We start from the raw sequence: 15570 nt of genomic DNA, 5'->3' as shown, positions 1-15570 counted from the left end.
GATTTTTTTTTTTTATTTTTGCATCTTGGCCTGGCTGTGCTATGCTGTTATTAATATAGTAAAACTAGTTTGGGCAAACACTAAACTCTTATATAAAAACATAAATTATCTTCAATATGCAGTATTTGTATATTTATACAATGTCCCAGTTGAGAACTAAAATGTCATTCACTAAGGGAGATACCTTGGTAGGCATCTCTACAGCTTGTACTCTGTACGTCTTAAATTTATCACAATACAGTACATAGTATTATTATTACATCAAATCTTTAGTATTGGGAATTTAGTATTTTTGTAGCGGGGAATGAACGGGAGTTTTCCAAATGTCTGCAAAGTTTTACTTTGTGTTTCAAAAAAGAAAGTGCAAAATTGAGCCCTCGTTGAGCCTTGTTTGTGAAAAGAAAGTCCCGTCCTACGAAAAACAAAATTAAAGCAGTTCTAACCAATCGCGGACTGTGGGATTGCACACGCTGAAGTGTACTGAAAACAGGAAGAACGACTCTGACAGCGGCCGGGTCTAAACGTATGTTTGAAACATGAAGAAAATCATCGTGAGCAAATTTACTCTGCTGTTTTTCTGCACTTTGGTGAGTTTTAAATCCAAGACTAGCTGGACTGTTTATTACCTCACTAGGCTGACTTTACCTCACTTACCTGACTTTTCTTCAGGGGCTGTATTTTCTTGTTTTTATGATAATGACGATAATAGTTATTAATATTATACTGTACAGCAACTGTAAAGTATGTTTGGAAGGCTGGATACATTTTATTAAAATAATGGTTTTAGATCATTGTTTTCAACTTTGGTTCAGCTGATTTTTTTTTCGTTCTCTTAAAAAGTCAGGTACGTATAATGACTGGGTTTTAATTTGAGAAACTTTTTAATTTCATTCTAAGGGTGATTTCAGATTGTTTTTATACTAAGGTAGCAGAACAAAATGACAATAGTGTTGACGTTGTCACAATTTTAACTTGTTCAAATATTACAAATGCTCTTACTGGAAAGCATTTTACTTTCGTTTTAATTTGCCACTACTGGGCGTTAACATTTACTAGATTTCAAACTGTTTTAATAACGATTTAATAAAATAACATTTCCCGATTTTATATATTACAATGATCTGTCTCATAAGTTCTTGTAAATAAATCAGTACCATACTTTTCGTTTTACTTGCTATGTAAAAATACTATACCGAGGCATGTATGGGCTTGTTAACAGTTTGTAATATGATACTAGAGAATAAGATCATTTGTGTGCTCCTTACCGGAGATTCGTAGCATTGTGACCGCTGTTATCACGATATGAGGAAAGCTATTTGATGCGGAATAACGATTCATACTGTATCTCTCTCTGTACTGTACAGTGCTGTGCACCTTGCTGGGCCGAGAGGACCGCCGGGCTCAACCATCGATTTCGGAGACAAGATGGTAGTAATCGGAATAAAGAGCAACCCGTCGAGATCCGATGCTCTAAGGGTAAGAAAACAGATGAAACGGAAATTCTTGAATCTGCTTTGTTTGTTCTCTTGATTCTAAAATCGATTCTGCCCGATTCCAAGATGTCAGGGGCCTGTGAAAGTTACTGTTTAAGTACCAATGTCACAGGGACGCTGGCAGCATTGTGAAGTGGTGTTGCTGCAATGAAAAGAGATTTTCTTGGTGGTGACCGATACGCAGATGACATAATAAAGTGGCACAACCAGACTCCGTGCAGAAGTGTGAATAGGTGTTCTGCGGTAGTGGTTGTTTGTCGAGGCGGAAAAGGAATGAACACAACGTAACTAAACCGCACACATGAACATTTACAGTAGTATAGCGCACAGTGTACAGAAATAATAGCATATAATAATTTGACATAAATAAAAGTTAAACATTATTATTAAATCAATATAAGAATTGCTTAAAAAGCCTAATTTCCTTCAACATTTCATCACCCAATACTGAACATACTCTTTCAGTCTTTAACCACACTATTACTTATGGTAAACACGAGAGCAAGCAGTTCTCCTAAGTTTCTGAAAGAACCACTCCAGGGCCCTTGGAAAGCTGAAGTTTGACACTGGTGACCTTTAATCCGTCTTCCTCTGGAGTCTGTTTCACGGGTCTGTCGTTATCAAAGAAGTTTATTCCTTCATATCAATGTACAGTCTCATTGCAAAGGAATCCCTCTCACAGTTAACACGAGACTGGGATGGTGAGAGCATTAGCAGACAGCAGAGACAGGCTGGCATGGAGCTGGTCCACTTCATTGTACAGTACATTTCTTTCCTGATATCCTTCTGTAACGTGTCCTGAGTGGCAAAGTATTGGTTGTTACATAATTAATGTAAACATGTTTTTTAAAATATTTTAAAATAATTTTTTGCTCTCATGTCAGATAATTTAATTTACAGAAAGTAAATTCCAGCTGTTCAATCAGTGACAAGTCCTGGGGCCTTTAATGACTTGTGTTCTTTAGTAATGGGCTCTTCCACAGCGTCTGGCATTTGGAACATTTCATTCATAGTGTGGTGGGATCGGTATTTGAACCTTTGGTCGATCTAAGAGAAATGATTATCCATTAGAAAAAATTGGCACAAAATATGTCAGTTTCTAACAGAATGTGAGAAATGATAATCTAATAAGCAAGCAGAGGTGTTTAAATGTGCCAGTGAGGGCCTCGTGTTCAGAACTGGGTCAAAGGCATCTGTAATAGACACACATGGAAATAGGTATTAAACAGGACAAAGGCTCTTAAGTTGAGGAATTCATAGCTGTAAATAAATCAATTAATGAAAACTACTAGCTGCTTAAATTATTTGAGGGTACAGTTCGTTAGGATATAAATTTAACATCATTTAACAGAAATAGTTGGAATACTTAATTCTGCTGCTTTGGCATGAGGTAATTCATTTTATTGCATTCCACAAATTGAGGTATTTGTGACGATCTGACTTAGTATGTGCGTCAAATAAATCCTGCCTATAATTAGCGGAGGGGGTCATAATAAATTGCCTCTCAGATTGACCTCCTAGTCTGCAAACCTGTGGATGACATAAAAAAAGCACTTTACAAATGTTAGAACTTAAATAGTTTTCATCATGTAAAGTAAGTTCCATGTAACGTACCGCGTTCTGTATCGTACAGCTGTTTTTCTACATTTTGGGTCGCTCAGCTATTTGGGATTGAACCTAGAGACGTGATGTTTGTGTCTAACTTGCTGTGCCTCTAAGCTGCCGTTCTTTAGTGGGCGCATCACTGGTTGATGATCATGTCACAGCAGTCGTCAGCAGAGTCATCTGTCTATCGACTGGAAGTATTTGACAGGAGGCTCAATATTTTTGTTTGTCTTTTTAGCGATTTCGGTTACAAACATGAAGAAAAAGAATACTGCATTTTGTTTTGATTTCAGGCAGATCTTGTTACATTAACCCTCTCCCCAGCCACCTAGCTACAGTACAGTATGTAACAGCTAGAGTAATGTACTACAAGCTCACTCGCTTGTTTCTTATTGTTGTAATTTAACAGTGTTGTCCTGAATAAGATATTATTTAAACACAGCAACTAGTTTGTTCAAATAGGATTCATCAGTGATGTAGGCTACCCATGATGCTGCCTGAGGAAGAAATGTGTGCTTGAAAAGCATTGCTTTTTGCTGTTTTCTGTTTGCATCAAACCGTCATTGTGTTCTTTTGGCTAATGAGGCAGTTTATTATTTCGCTCTCATTGAGGCAATAAGAAAATGCATTGGCTTGAGATGATGTTTCTTAGCATATTTCACAACCAACAAAGGACACTGTATTCATCTGTGACTCAATAATTCAGCTATGAGGAAATCCTGCGCTTTTTTGAATGTTGTTTACTGAGATAGCTCTGAAGGGCCCAGCACCCTAATGCATGAGATTTTCCATAGAAGATTCTGATTGCGTATTATTTGTATTGATGATTAATTTTATTCATGCACAAAAAAACACATATTTAACAGACTTGTAAGTCTCTACAGCAAATTAACATTTTTATGTTCATTACTTATTTTTTTAATCAATCTAGACTTGATGGTAATGCGTAAGATTTTTAGACCAAGGCATGAGACTGTGAGAATTTGGTCCCAATGTGTGAGACTTGACTTGAGCTAACATCATGGCTGCTGGCTGGCAGATGATCTTGCACTTGCAGTGTATTACTACCAAACAGCATTTTGTTGGCCTTCGTGCATTTGTTGGTCCAAGCAGCCCGACTGGCTTGTATACAACTGTGGGAAACCATGGGATATATTTTTGGCAGTATACTTTCATGTTTCAGACAGCTTACCCACCCATAGTTTATTGAACTTTTTTTTAAAAAAAAGTCTCAGCCAGCAAAACAAATACTAGGTAAAGTGAAGCCTTTTTGGCTTTTTAGATTACTAAAACACCCTCAGTGTGTTCTTCAAAGGTACAGAAAAAAAGCTTTGCTACATAACAGTAAAATATTAGCTCTATGTAATTTAAAAAAGTAAAAAAGGAATGTAATGTACCCTGACAAAATCAGGTGAGCTCTACAGCTACATTTATTACAGCCCATTTACAGCGTAAAAAACATTATGTAAAAGAGGGGGGAGAGGGGTTTGATGAAGAGGACGACACAATCAATAGCGCACAACACACATACTACACAGAGCGTAACACACACAAATTATTTTCCATATTGTCACTCTGATAAACAATGAGACAATCAAATAATTAATTCTGCTTAATCTAACTAACCACCTCTCCTATTAAATATTTAATTTTACATAATATAATCCTACTCAGCCACCCTCAATAAAGTGAGGGACCATTTTGCTATGGTACACGGTTTATTTTATTCTGCTCAGCCAGTCTTAAATGACAGGCAAGTAACCAACATTATATGCTTATATTAACATTTATTAACTTCACGTAGAACAAGAGCAACTAAAACTAAGTCCAGCCAACATTAGGTGGATGACCATACAGTAACTTTCCAGAACTACGAATCACATGTGATAAACAAGCTACTCACCTGCTGTAAGAGGCCCAGTCACCTGACTTTTGACCTGTCCTGAAACTTAACCATTGCCAAGAGGTAACACCATCTCACAAGATGTAGAGTCTTTTTCATTTGTTTTTTATAGAGAAGAGTTTTGTAAATTGTGCGAAACTCTTGAATTACTGAATATAAGAACCACACTATGTGACAGAGTAGCTTAATGTCCTCTGCCACTGTAGATTTGTGTGAGCTCTGGAACTACATGAAGCTCCTATAAGTCTGTCACACTGTAACATTAAGGTATAATGCAATTTATGAAATTACCTGTGCCTGTGTTTTAGATAGCAGTTTGTCATGAGCAAAACAAAACTGATGGACTACACAACCTACTTTATGTGTGCCAAGTTTCACTTTATTCAAAGTTTAGGAGTTGAAGCAGTTCAACAAGCTGTTTTTTTGTTCAAATCCAAGATGGCAGCCAAGCAATGGGTCAAAACACTTTGTTAGAAATAAACTGTATCATGAGAGGATTAGGACTTCTCTGGTGTTCAGGTTCAGAGAACAAAAGTCTTCAGAATTCCTCAATTATTTAAAAACAAGCACGCAGCCTGCATGTGCAGCATTTACTGACTCAGCTTCCTGTGGTCCTTTGAAGTCCCCTAGATTTAATGGGTTCTTGTGTGGGGAGTTGGATTTTACAGGCAATTAAAATTTGATCTGGAAAAAAGAACAATAATCTGAATAATAACATCTAAGGATCCAACTCTGTTGCCTTCCCTTGCCTACAGTAATCAATGTCTTGCTGTGTCAGTAATGAACTCTTAACTGTTCACAAGTATGGAGCTGGCTGACTTCATAAATCTCCTATAATTTTTACTGAATTAGTGAATGTACTCAAGTATCCAAGACAGCAGCAGGTGTATTAGAGGTCAGTCTGAATGTTGTCTTTTATTTTTTTATCCAGGTGAACAATTCAACAACATAAAAAATGAATGTGAGCCCTGCCCAGAGGACACGTACATGGAGGATGAACACATCGGTGAAAAATGTTTAAACTGTGACAAATGCGAGGCAGCTGGTATGTCTCCACGTTATCTGGGGTCATCCATATGAAGCGCTAACAGCACTGTGCTGTCTATAGCCTTCATAAAGTATTGGGTTTCTTCTTGTGTGTTGTGCGTCATTAAAATAATGGTTGTATCTGCCCCGAGCTCAGACCCATCCATAATTTTAGGCTGCATAGAACTCTGTTTTTCTAAGACTGCCTCTCCATCAGGCTTTAACATGATACTTTCATTCAGAGTTCTGCAGGGAAAGTGAGTACGTCTCATTAATAGATCCAGTTAAGTGAAAGTTGTGGTACAGTATTCATTCGACCTGCTCGTAGATCTATACATTTTTCAGAGAACACCCTGGACAGAAAGCCAGTCCATTGCAGGGCAGGCACACAGACACAAATAACGACAAGGGCACACTCACACTTAGGGCCAGTTTTCCCAGAAGCCAATTGACCTACCAGTATGTCTTTGGACTATGAGAGGAAGCCAGATGTCACGACGGTAGTCCCTCCCATCTTAAGGGCGCTCCGGCCCTTTCACTTTGGACTTGATTTTTGTGCACCTGTTTCCTGTTCCTAGCCCACCTTAAAAGCCAGGCGCTGACATTAATCCGGGCTCTGCATCTGATCTCTGTATCGTGCGAGTCCGGGACCTGGAAGCGCCTGGTCCCGTTAAGGTTTTAATCTCTGTTCCCGTTCCCGTTCCCATTCCACCGGTTCCGACCCGGTTCTTGTTTTTATCTAGTTTTTTTTTGGATGGCCTTTCCGGTTTTGGACTTCTCCTTTCGTGTTTGGATTTCCCATTTGGATTACTACGGGATTGTTTGACCCGGACTCACCCCCCCTGTACACCAGCGCACCAAGGACACGCCCCCCTGTTTTGATCCCCGTTTCCTGCATGGCTTTTTCCCCAGTGTTTCATCACCATTCTGAATTGTGTTGTCCGCATAGGGTCCAGAAAGAACTGTTCGTTACACCGGAATTCCTGGAGGAAACCCAGACGAGCTTGGGGAGAACATACAAACTCCACACAGATAGCACCCCAGGTCCCAAATTGAGACCATGGCCCCAGTGCTGCAAGGCAGCCATGCTACTTATTGCACCACCATGCTGCACACTGTGAACAGATGTTTTATTTTATTATTGCTATAACAATAACTTTGCTAATTGTTTTCTGACCATAACTTTCACTAATGGATTTTCATTGTAGCTTTACTGGAAGAGGAGTCACAGTGTACTAAAACTCAGAACAGGAAGTGCAGATGTCAAGAACATTCATACTGTCCCAGTCCACCTTGTAAACAGTGTCACCGTTGTAAAACGTAAGTGTGAATTGACATTGATGTTTGCTCTATATGTATGAATGTGTGTAATTTAAATGTCAGCATCAATCATAAGAATTATTTTCTTGTATGAATCCACCAATGTGAAGATGTTTGCATATTTAAAAGCAGTTGATTGCAAATGTTGTCCAGAATATTTATTTAAATACTCATGCTTAGAATACTAGTGGTTTGGGAACATTGTTTTAGTTTTTATATTATCAACATTGTTTAGAATGTTATTAATGTTTCCATGGATCCATGTATCCTGAAAATAATGTAACCCACACATAATGTATAATGGATTTGATCATTTTCTGTAGTGATATCAAGAATCCTGGAAAGATGTGGAAACAGAAGCATGTAATTTCCCAAAAAATAAATGCACTATTCTGCATTCTGGCACACATTTCAGCAAGAGGGAAATGTAATAATTGAACAAAGAATGTACTGTGCCTTTAGAAAGTATTTACCCCCCACAGATTATTTCTCATTCTGCTGTGTTGCAAAGTCAAATTAAAGCATATCTAAATGGGAATTGTTTCCACTCCTGTAGAAGTAATTCTCTATAATGTTAAAATGAAATAAAGCATTTAGATGTCTTCAGAATTATATAAAAAATAAACATATGAAGATTACTTAATTGATACGTATAGTATTCACCCCCTTTGTTTTAACAACCTAAGTTGCGTGAGGTATTCAATTATTTTGAGAGGTATCACACTAAATACATTAACAAGGTTCACCTGTGTTCATTTGAATCCACCTGTGTTCAATAGCTTGATTGCACAATAAATATCACTGACTGTGAGGCCTCACATAAAAAAGATCAGATCAGTCCTGCTATCATTAAGATCAAGGAGCTGCCTGTGAAACTTTGAGAAGAAGTTGTTAGGAGGGAAAAAGCTGGAGAAGGTCATAAAAAGATTGGCAAAGCTTTGAACCTTCCTAGGGGCACTGTGAAGTCCATCGTAACAAAATGGAAAAAACATGCCCCGACCCGGACACTACTAAGAATAGGGTGTCCTACCAAATTGAGCAACTGGACAAGGAGGGCAATTGTCAGAGAAATGACCAAGAGGCCAGCTACAACACTGACAGGGCTCTTTGGCTGAAATGGGAGAAATTGTCCGGACATCAACAATCTCTTCAGCAGTTCACAGATTCGGTCTCTTTGGGAGAGTGGCTAGAAGGAAGCCACTTCTGAGAAACGCCAACATTAAGTCACACCTGGAGTTTTCTAGAAGCCATATGACAAAACCTGAAACATTTAGGAAGAAAATGTTGTAGTCTGAGACCAAAGCTGAGCTCTTTGGCCTGAAAGCAAAGCGCTATATTTGGCACAAACCAAATACAACCTAACACCCAGGTAACACCGTCCCTACTGTCAAGCATGGTGGTGGCAGCATCATGCTCTGGGGTTGCTTTTCAGCAGGAGGAACTGGAAAGCTTGTTGCCATCAAGGGCAACATGGATGGAGCCAAAGAAAGGCAAGTCCTTGAGGAGAACCTGCTTCAGTCAGCCAGAGATCTGCGTTTAGGGCTGAGATTCATTTACCAGCAGGAAATGACCCAAAGCACAAATCAAAAACTATCAAGGAATGGCTTGGGGAAAAAAAAGAAGGTTAGTATTATGGAATGGCCCAGCCAGAGCCCAGACTTGAATCCAATTGACAATCTGTGGTATGACCTGAAAATTGCTGTCCACTGACGCTCTCCATCTAAGTTAGTTGAGTTAAATCAAATTTGCATTGAAGAATGGGCAAAGCTCATACAGACACACCCAAGAAGACTCACGGCTGTAACTGCTGCTAAAGGACTATGTACAAAGTATTGACTAGGGGAGAGGTGAATAGTTTTGTAAATGATAAAGTCTTTCATTCTGGGAAAAAAAATATTTTTGATTCATAAATGTGTTGAATTTATTGTGTTATTGAAGGGAGAAAAAAAATCAATGTTAAAATTTGAGGGTGTAACGGGAACAAAACATGACAAAATTCAAGGGGGTGAATACTTTCTGAAGGCACTGTATATTCCATAAGAAGGAGAACTGGAGGCACCGCAAGGGATGTCTGGAACAAGGTATCCAGCCACGTTGTCAAAGCCCTGTACCAATACCCTGACTTCTTTAGAGAACCAGTTGGATGAGATCCTTACATGGATGAGCCACTGTCAAAAAGCTTTATCTAGTTTCAAACAAGATATAGTTTTCTTAAACTCTTACATCCACCTTTTCAGGATATTATTTTCGTCATTTACACATTGCAGAAAATATACACTTGTTGAAAAGAACAGTTGTTTCTGCCCATCCTGTTGGCCAGTTGTGATCATAATTCTGTAACATTCCTTTTTTAAGTTGTGAAGGCCGTGTTGCCCAAACATGTACAAGAACTAACGATACAGTCTGTGGAGAACGAGGTAAAGTTTTTTTGCACTTACAGAGAAATTGCAATTTATTATCTGTTAATTTGAGTTAATTCCTGTTAAATATTTTCTTACTCTCCCTTCTTAAATAACACTGAGCTACTGTTCTGTTAGTTGCAGTACACCTATGATCTGTTTGTTTGAGGATAACAAAATAATATTTGTCTTGGAAAGTATTCTCTTATTTCACAGACAGAGATTGCCCAGTAAAAGTGCACCATTCCCACCTGCCCTTTCTGTGTCAATGTACTAGTTAAAGTTTGTACAGATAAGTGACACAGGAAATATTACTTCCATCTCTATTCAGTTCTATCCTGTACATAATGTGCCTCTTTTGTGAGTTTAAACTATGAATGACAATTTTAAAATAGCAAATGTGTGTGAGCTGCGAATTAATTCATTTTTATGATAGCAGTGATTCTTTTTTTTAGCACAAAATGTCTTTTCAGGCCTAAAGGACCTATTTAAGAGCTGAAATGGAGTCAGAGTGGTAGTCATTTCAACCGTTAGATGACCTTTACCTTTTGATATTCAGGAAAGATAAGATCACTGTATTAGCCATATACAATTTCTTGCATTAGGAAATTGTCTTTTTGCATACTCCAGCTTGCTCTCCATGAGACACACAGGCAGGGAGAGGGAAGCCTGGGGTCAGAGCACAGGGTCAGCCATTAATACAGTGCCCCTGGAGCAGCTGGGGTTAAGGGCCTCGCTCAGGGGCCCAACAGAGAAGGATTCCTCTGCCAGCCATGGGATTTGAACTGGCAACCTTCCAGCCACAGACACAGATCCTTAGCCACAGAACCATCGCTCTGCGCCACTGTTTCTGAGAAAACATGGGCATTACTTGTAGTCTTTAATTATTTAATAATCTTTAAGTTCATTTCAAACAGTTCTTCCTTTCCAGTGCCAAAGTGTTTCTACCACAGCAGAAGATGAACAATCCTTGTACTGCTCAGTCATGTACTCTAATCCATACAGTATAGCTAGGGTTTCCAGTCTTGTTCCTGGAGAAACCCAGCACAGCAGATTTTTGGATCAACATTAAATTACCAATTTCTGATGGTATACAGTAGTATGCATTCTATTCTGATTCATTAAATGGTCAGATTGTTAATTTAAGTAATTTAGACATATTTTGGGACTTAATTGATTTCTGATTTCAGTTGCAGGTTCGACTTCAGTGATTGCTCCAGTTATAATTACATGTATAGTACTGCTTTTAATAGTTGGTATTGGAATTCTGTGGAAGAAGAGACTATACTGTTTTGGTAAGTATACAGATAAATTAATTAATTTAAAAAAATGTACCATTGAATTTGAGGCTAAGAAGCCTGGGACTGTTCAGTACTGGTATGGGAGACCTCATAACTAAGTTGTTGCTGTAAATGATGTTCATGGACCAGTAGATGGTGCTGCTTCCTCTGGACCAGAATTTCCAAACCAATGCCCAGGCAGGAGGTGCAGTCTTTTAGGTGAGACCTTAACCTAAAGTCAAGAGGACTTGGTCATTAAAGCATTCAAGATCCCTTTATACTGCTAGTAGGAGTACAGATTTTAATTAATTAATTGTGCTGTCCTGGCCAGACTTCACTCTGAGCTGGTACGGTCTGGGCATCATAGATTTATCCCTTAATTCTGTACTTGATCCGCTGTGTACAAAAAATTAAGATCCCAGACTGCAAATATAAGCACAGCACAAATATAAGAAATAATTATTCACAACAATGTAAAATGAAACGTTTCAATTTAGGTGATATTTTTGTTTTATTTGTTCAATAGGTAATCGCAACAAAAGGGAACATCAGAACATGGAAAATAGAGAGGTATTTAATTCACTTTTTAGGTCTTTGTTTTCAAAATGATCTTGTTTACAGTTCTTTAATTATTTGTATGATCTTGGAGCTATCATTTAGGTTTTCTTTCATAAAACTTTAGCATGGTAAATTTACAATTTGTCATACCATGATAATAGTGTAATAACATTTGGCCCATCTAACTTATTGGGTTGCTGGTAATAGGAAGTGATCTGATTCTAATGCTTTTTTCTGTCATACATCATGGCCCAGTATCGTAAAGTACAATTAAATCCACTAAATACCACAGAAACACTAAGGTTAAACCATAAAAAGCACACAAACAATGTGCGCTATGTACAATGGTTAATGTTGTTGCCACATTTTTTGTTTTTTCTATCACTCGTGGGGCTCTTGCCCTGATAAAAAGTGTGAAATGGTCTTGTATAGCCTCATGTCTTAGCTGTTTTCTGATGCAGCTTATACTGTAAATCTGCTTATGTTTAGAAGCTGTAGAGGTTCTATAATCAGAAACAACCTTTTTTAATCCTTGGTTTCATTTTTGTTTCACAGAATCTCCTGAATGCACCAGAACCAGGTACTTAGGTTTTGCATTTCACTTACAAATATAAAGTTAGCATTTTTTAAAAATGTGTTATTTAGAAGTGGCACCAGCATGGTCTGATTTTGAACATTGACTCAGCTAATAAATTTGACTAAAATCGAAGGCACATTCTGAAATGAACTAAACTGAAGCACCTGAGTATTTATATAGTCTTTCTCCCCCTTGTGGTAGCCTTTAGAGTAACTAGTTCTTTTCATGCTACAACATTCTGCACACCTGAGTCCTACATGTGCAAAAAGATAGAAATAGAGATAGAAACTGCAAACAGTTTTGAAGGTTTCTTAACAAATCCCTACTGACTTACTTTAACAGTGTAAAGAAATTAGAATGATACCAGGTTTAGAGTAAACTTTGACATTTTCTTGTTGAAAAGAACAGGTTTGCATGATGGGCCATATTTCTCAAAGCCCAACTTCAGGGTTAAAATATTTGATCAAATATTCACATCCAAACTTCAAAGCCTTGGATTGCTGATGAAATGAAATAAAGATTTCTTTCATAAGAAGTATTTGAAAGGGTTTTCAGATACCTGGATCTGGTCACCATTGTGGTTGTCATATTTTGCTGAAGACAAATAATGCAAGGTGAGGGGAGCCCTGTTTTCTGCTCTTGCTTTTCTTGGCTTCTTGGTTCAGAAAACAGGATAGGAATTGAGCAGGAATTTAAAACTGAGAACTGCAGATCTTTATACAGAGGCTGCACAAGATCCTTGGATCAGTTAGCTAATAAGAAACAATCTACAATAGATTAACTGAATGGCATCTTGTTTATAACCTGTCTTAGGTTCAAACACCAAAATACTCCACAATAAATCATATCTAAGTCAACATGGAATATTCCAAGTTCTATTGGGCCATCATTAGCTTCTCTTGGGATTACTGTAGAAATATGTATTAGCTGCAAATTATATAATGCGCAGGCTTTTCTGTTTGCATTTGAACCATTTTGTTTTTTTGCTGCCTTTTTTTGCAGGTGTTAACCTGGAGCCATTCTTGTACCAGATTGCTGACAGAGTTGAACTGAAATACATTAAGCAGCTGGCATTGGAGAGTGGAATAACTCTGGCTAGGGTGCAGATGATCATGTTAAACGATCAACACGACGTGAGAGAGCAAGGTGTTAATCTTTTGAAGGAGTGGAATCAGAGGCGAGGGCTTGCCAATGCCTTTCCTGATCTAATTGAACAGTTAAGAAAGATGAAGCTGAACAAAGCTGCAGATGAGCTGCAGAGTATAATTGAGAAACATCATAGCTCCATATAGTTTTCTTTCACCATCTTTGCAGAAAACACAGTTGTACAGGCACCTTAGCTGTTACCATTGTTAAAAAAAAACTATATTTGTATATAGCTTTGTGTCTTAGCTTAGAATAATGGATTATTAGTGATTAATGATGTGTAATAAAATGATTTCATTATTTTTTTGGAACTTCTGAATTTACAAGTGCCCCCTGGGGGCTTGAAAGAGATGGGCTCATTACATCAATGAAAAAATCTATTATGCAGAGGTCAGGTAACACTTCTGAGAAAGGACTCCAGGAGGTGCTGTTGTCAAATAATTTGCCTGGAAAGTCCCAAGTGTGCACCCGGCACAAACCAGACCTTACTTAGTTTGAAGATGAAAAAGGTCCCTTTTTCATGTCTTCTGCAACATGTTATACAAAGTAAATGTAAAAGAGCTTAATTGAAAGGAGAAGTTCATAATTGAATTTATGAGGATGACGCTAGGATGGGTGCCATGAAACAAAATGAACTGCAAAATTCAAAATGTCCATAGCTGAGGAGATGTAATATGACAGTAACGCTCCCCTTGTGCATCGATCGACTTCTGCAGGTCATACTACAGGTGAAGGGCTGGAACAGCACAAACATATGAAGCATCTTTATTTAGGCTCTGCACCCTCTGGAAATGAGTGTTCAATGCATGAACAAGTGGATGCTGGTGTGCCAGGAGCCTGGTTTCCAAAATTAGATGAACATTTGATTGCTGAGAGTCCTTTTAATGGAGGGAACTGACAATTAAAGAGTGCTTATTGGAGATACACCTCTACTGGCTATGTTTAACTGCCTTAGAAGCCAGATAGTCCCCTGTATCAGAGAGTTTCAAGGTTGGCAGTGTTACCAGCAGGACTGAGATATTGGGTACTGAAAAGGTGGCAGGAGCTCCGGTGGTGAACCAAGCAGAAGCACAGTGCAGCGCAGGTGAGAGGAGAGGGGCATCATCACCCTCACAGCAGCAGCGCTGGAGAGGCAGGGAGAGAGCATGATCCATCCACAGCAAGTGACAGGTGTGCCACAAGGTCTGGACACTGGAGCTGTAATCTCTTTCTCAAGAGCCTCACAACTCTACATCCTTGGACAGGCAGAGAAATAATTATGGAACTCTGGTAGTGTGATCGCTCAGTATAATGGTATCTGGTTTGGTATCTGTACAGAGGATTGATTTTTTTTTTCCTGGAAAAAACTACACATCTTACTGTGGTAACTTTTTTCCACTAAATACTACAGATACATTCTGTAAATAAATCCTGTTGCCTTTTATTTAAATAATACAGTAGTTACTCTCACTTCCTCTTCTCAAGACAGGCACTGTGGCAACTCTTTCATGTCAGAACAGATATCTGATGACGTTCCTGCGCTGTGTGTTCATTTGTTCATTGCTTGCATCATCACTAGATCTTGTGACCTAAAAAATAACTGTCAATTTTCCACATGAAATGGCACTTAAATTGTATTTTACAATTGTACCATAATTATTTTATACATTTACTAAGTTGTATTCCTAACCTATTAATAGACAACTATCACAGAATCTGAGACTTTTGTAAGTATATACTGTGCATGAAACAAAAACTTACTGAGTTATCAGGAAATGCTTTTGCAGCAGGAGAACTGACAGTTTATTGAACACACATGACATGACATTTATCATCCTGCTTCTGAATACAGAAGATTTACTACTCATCAACAGTGATTTTACCGTGAAAGTGTTGGGATAGTGTGTGTGTCCACAATTGAAATCAATGCAGTCTGTTCATTTGCAATGTATGCGTTGCACTAGTTCGCAGGTCCCATTTCTCTCCTAGAGCCCAGACAAGCATGTGCCTGTTCACTGGTCTCTGAGCCCTAGATTCCATGTCATCCAAGTTTAAACCAACAAATGTCCAACAGAGCTCAACTCTTGTTTGTGGGGCATCCATGACATGTCTGTCGCATTCTCAGCTCTCAGGGAAGCTGTTATTACACAAGCAGCATAAGAACAAGTGCTGTGCCACTAATCACATCAAGATGAGTCTACAGGAAGGGCAGGAAGTGAGGTCAAGCCATGCTGTTCAACTGTCATCAGTCACTTGGCATGACCTGGTATTTCTGAAGGTGGTC

At 38.4% G+C, this 15570-nt stretch overlaps 1 protein-coding gene across 2 annotated transcripts; it reads left to right on the top strand.

The window, feature by feature from the left end:
• Positions 1-438: 438 nt before the first annotated feature.
• Positions 439-13610, top strand: LOC107077336 (tumor necrosis factor receptor superfamily member 6). Of its 2 annotated transcripts, none has more exons than XM_015346690.2 (9): positions 439-587; positions 1365-1476; positions 5933-6046; positions 7236-7347; positions 9703-9764; positions 10943-11041; positions 11553-11596; positions 12140-12164; positions 13164-13610. In XM_015346690.2, exons 1-9 carry the CDS (start codon positions 537-539, stop codon positions 13451-13453), a joined length of 909 nt encoding a protein of 302 aa, XP_015202176.2. In that variant the 5' UTR covers positions 439-536; the 3' UTR covers positions 13454-13610. The 2 variants fall into 2 exon arrangements, with proteins under 2 accessions (XP_015202176.2, XP_015202175.2); XM_015346689.2 differs by having other exon boundaries at positions 444-587; positions 10937-11041.
• The last annotated feature ends 1960 nt before the right edge of the window (positions 13611-15570 follow it).

This window comes from Lepisosteus oculatus, chromosome 4, assembly GCF_040954835.1.
Source record: "Lepisosteus oculatus isolate fLepOcu1 chromosome 4, fLepOcu1.hap2, whole genome shotgun sequence".
Lineage (NCBI taxonomy): Eukaryota > Metazoa > Chordata > Actinopteri > Semionotiformes > Lepisosteidae > Lepisosteus > Lepisosteus oculatus.
The sequence above is the reverse complement of the archived record's forward strand: the minus strand, read 5'-3'. Positions and strand labels throughout refer to the sequence as shown.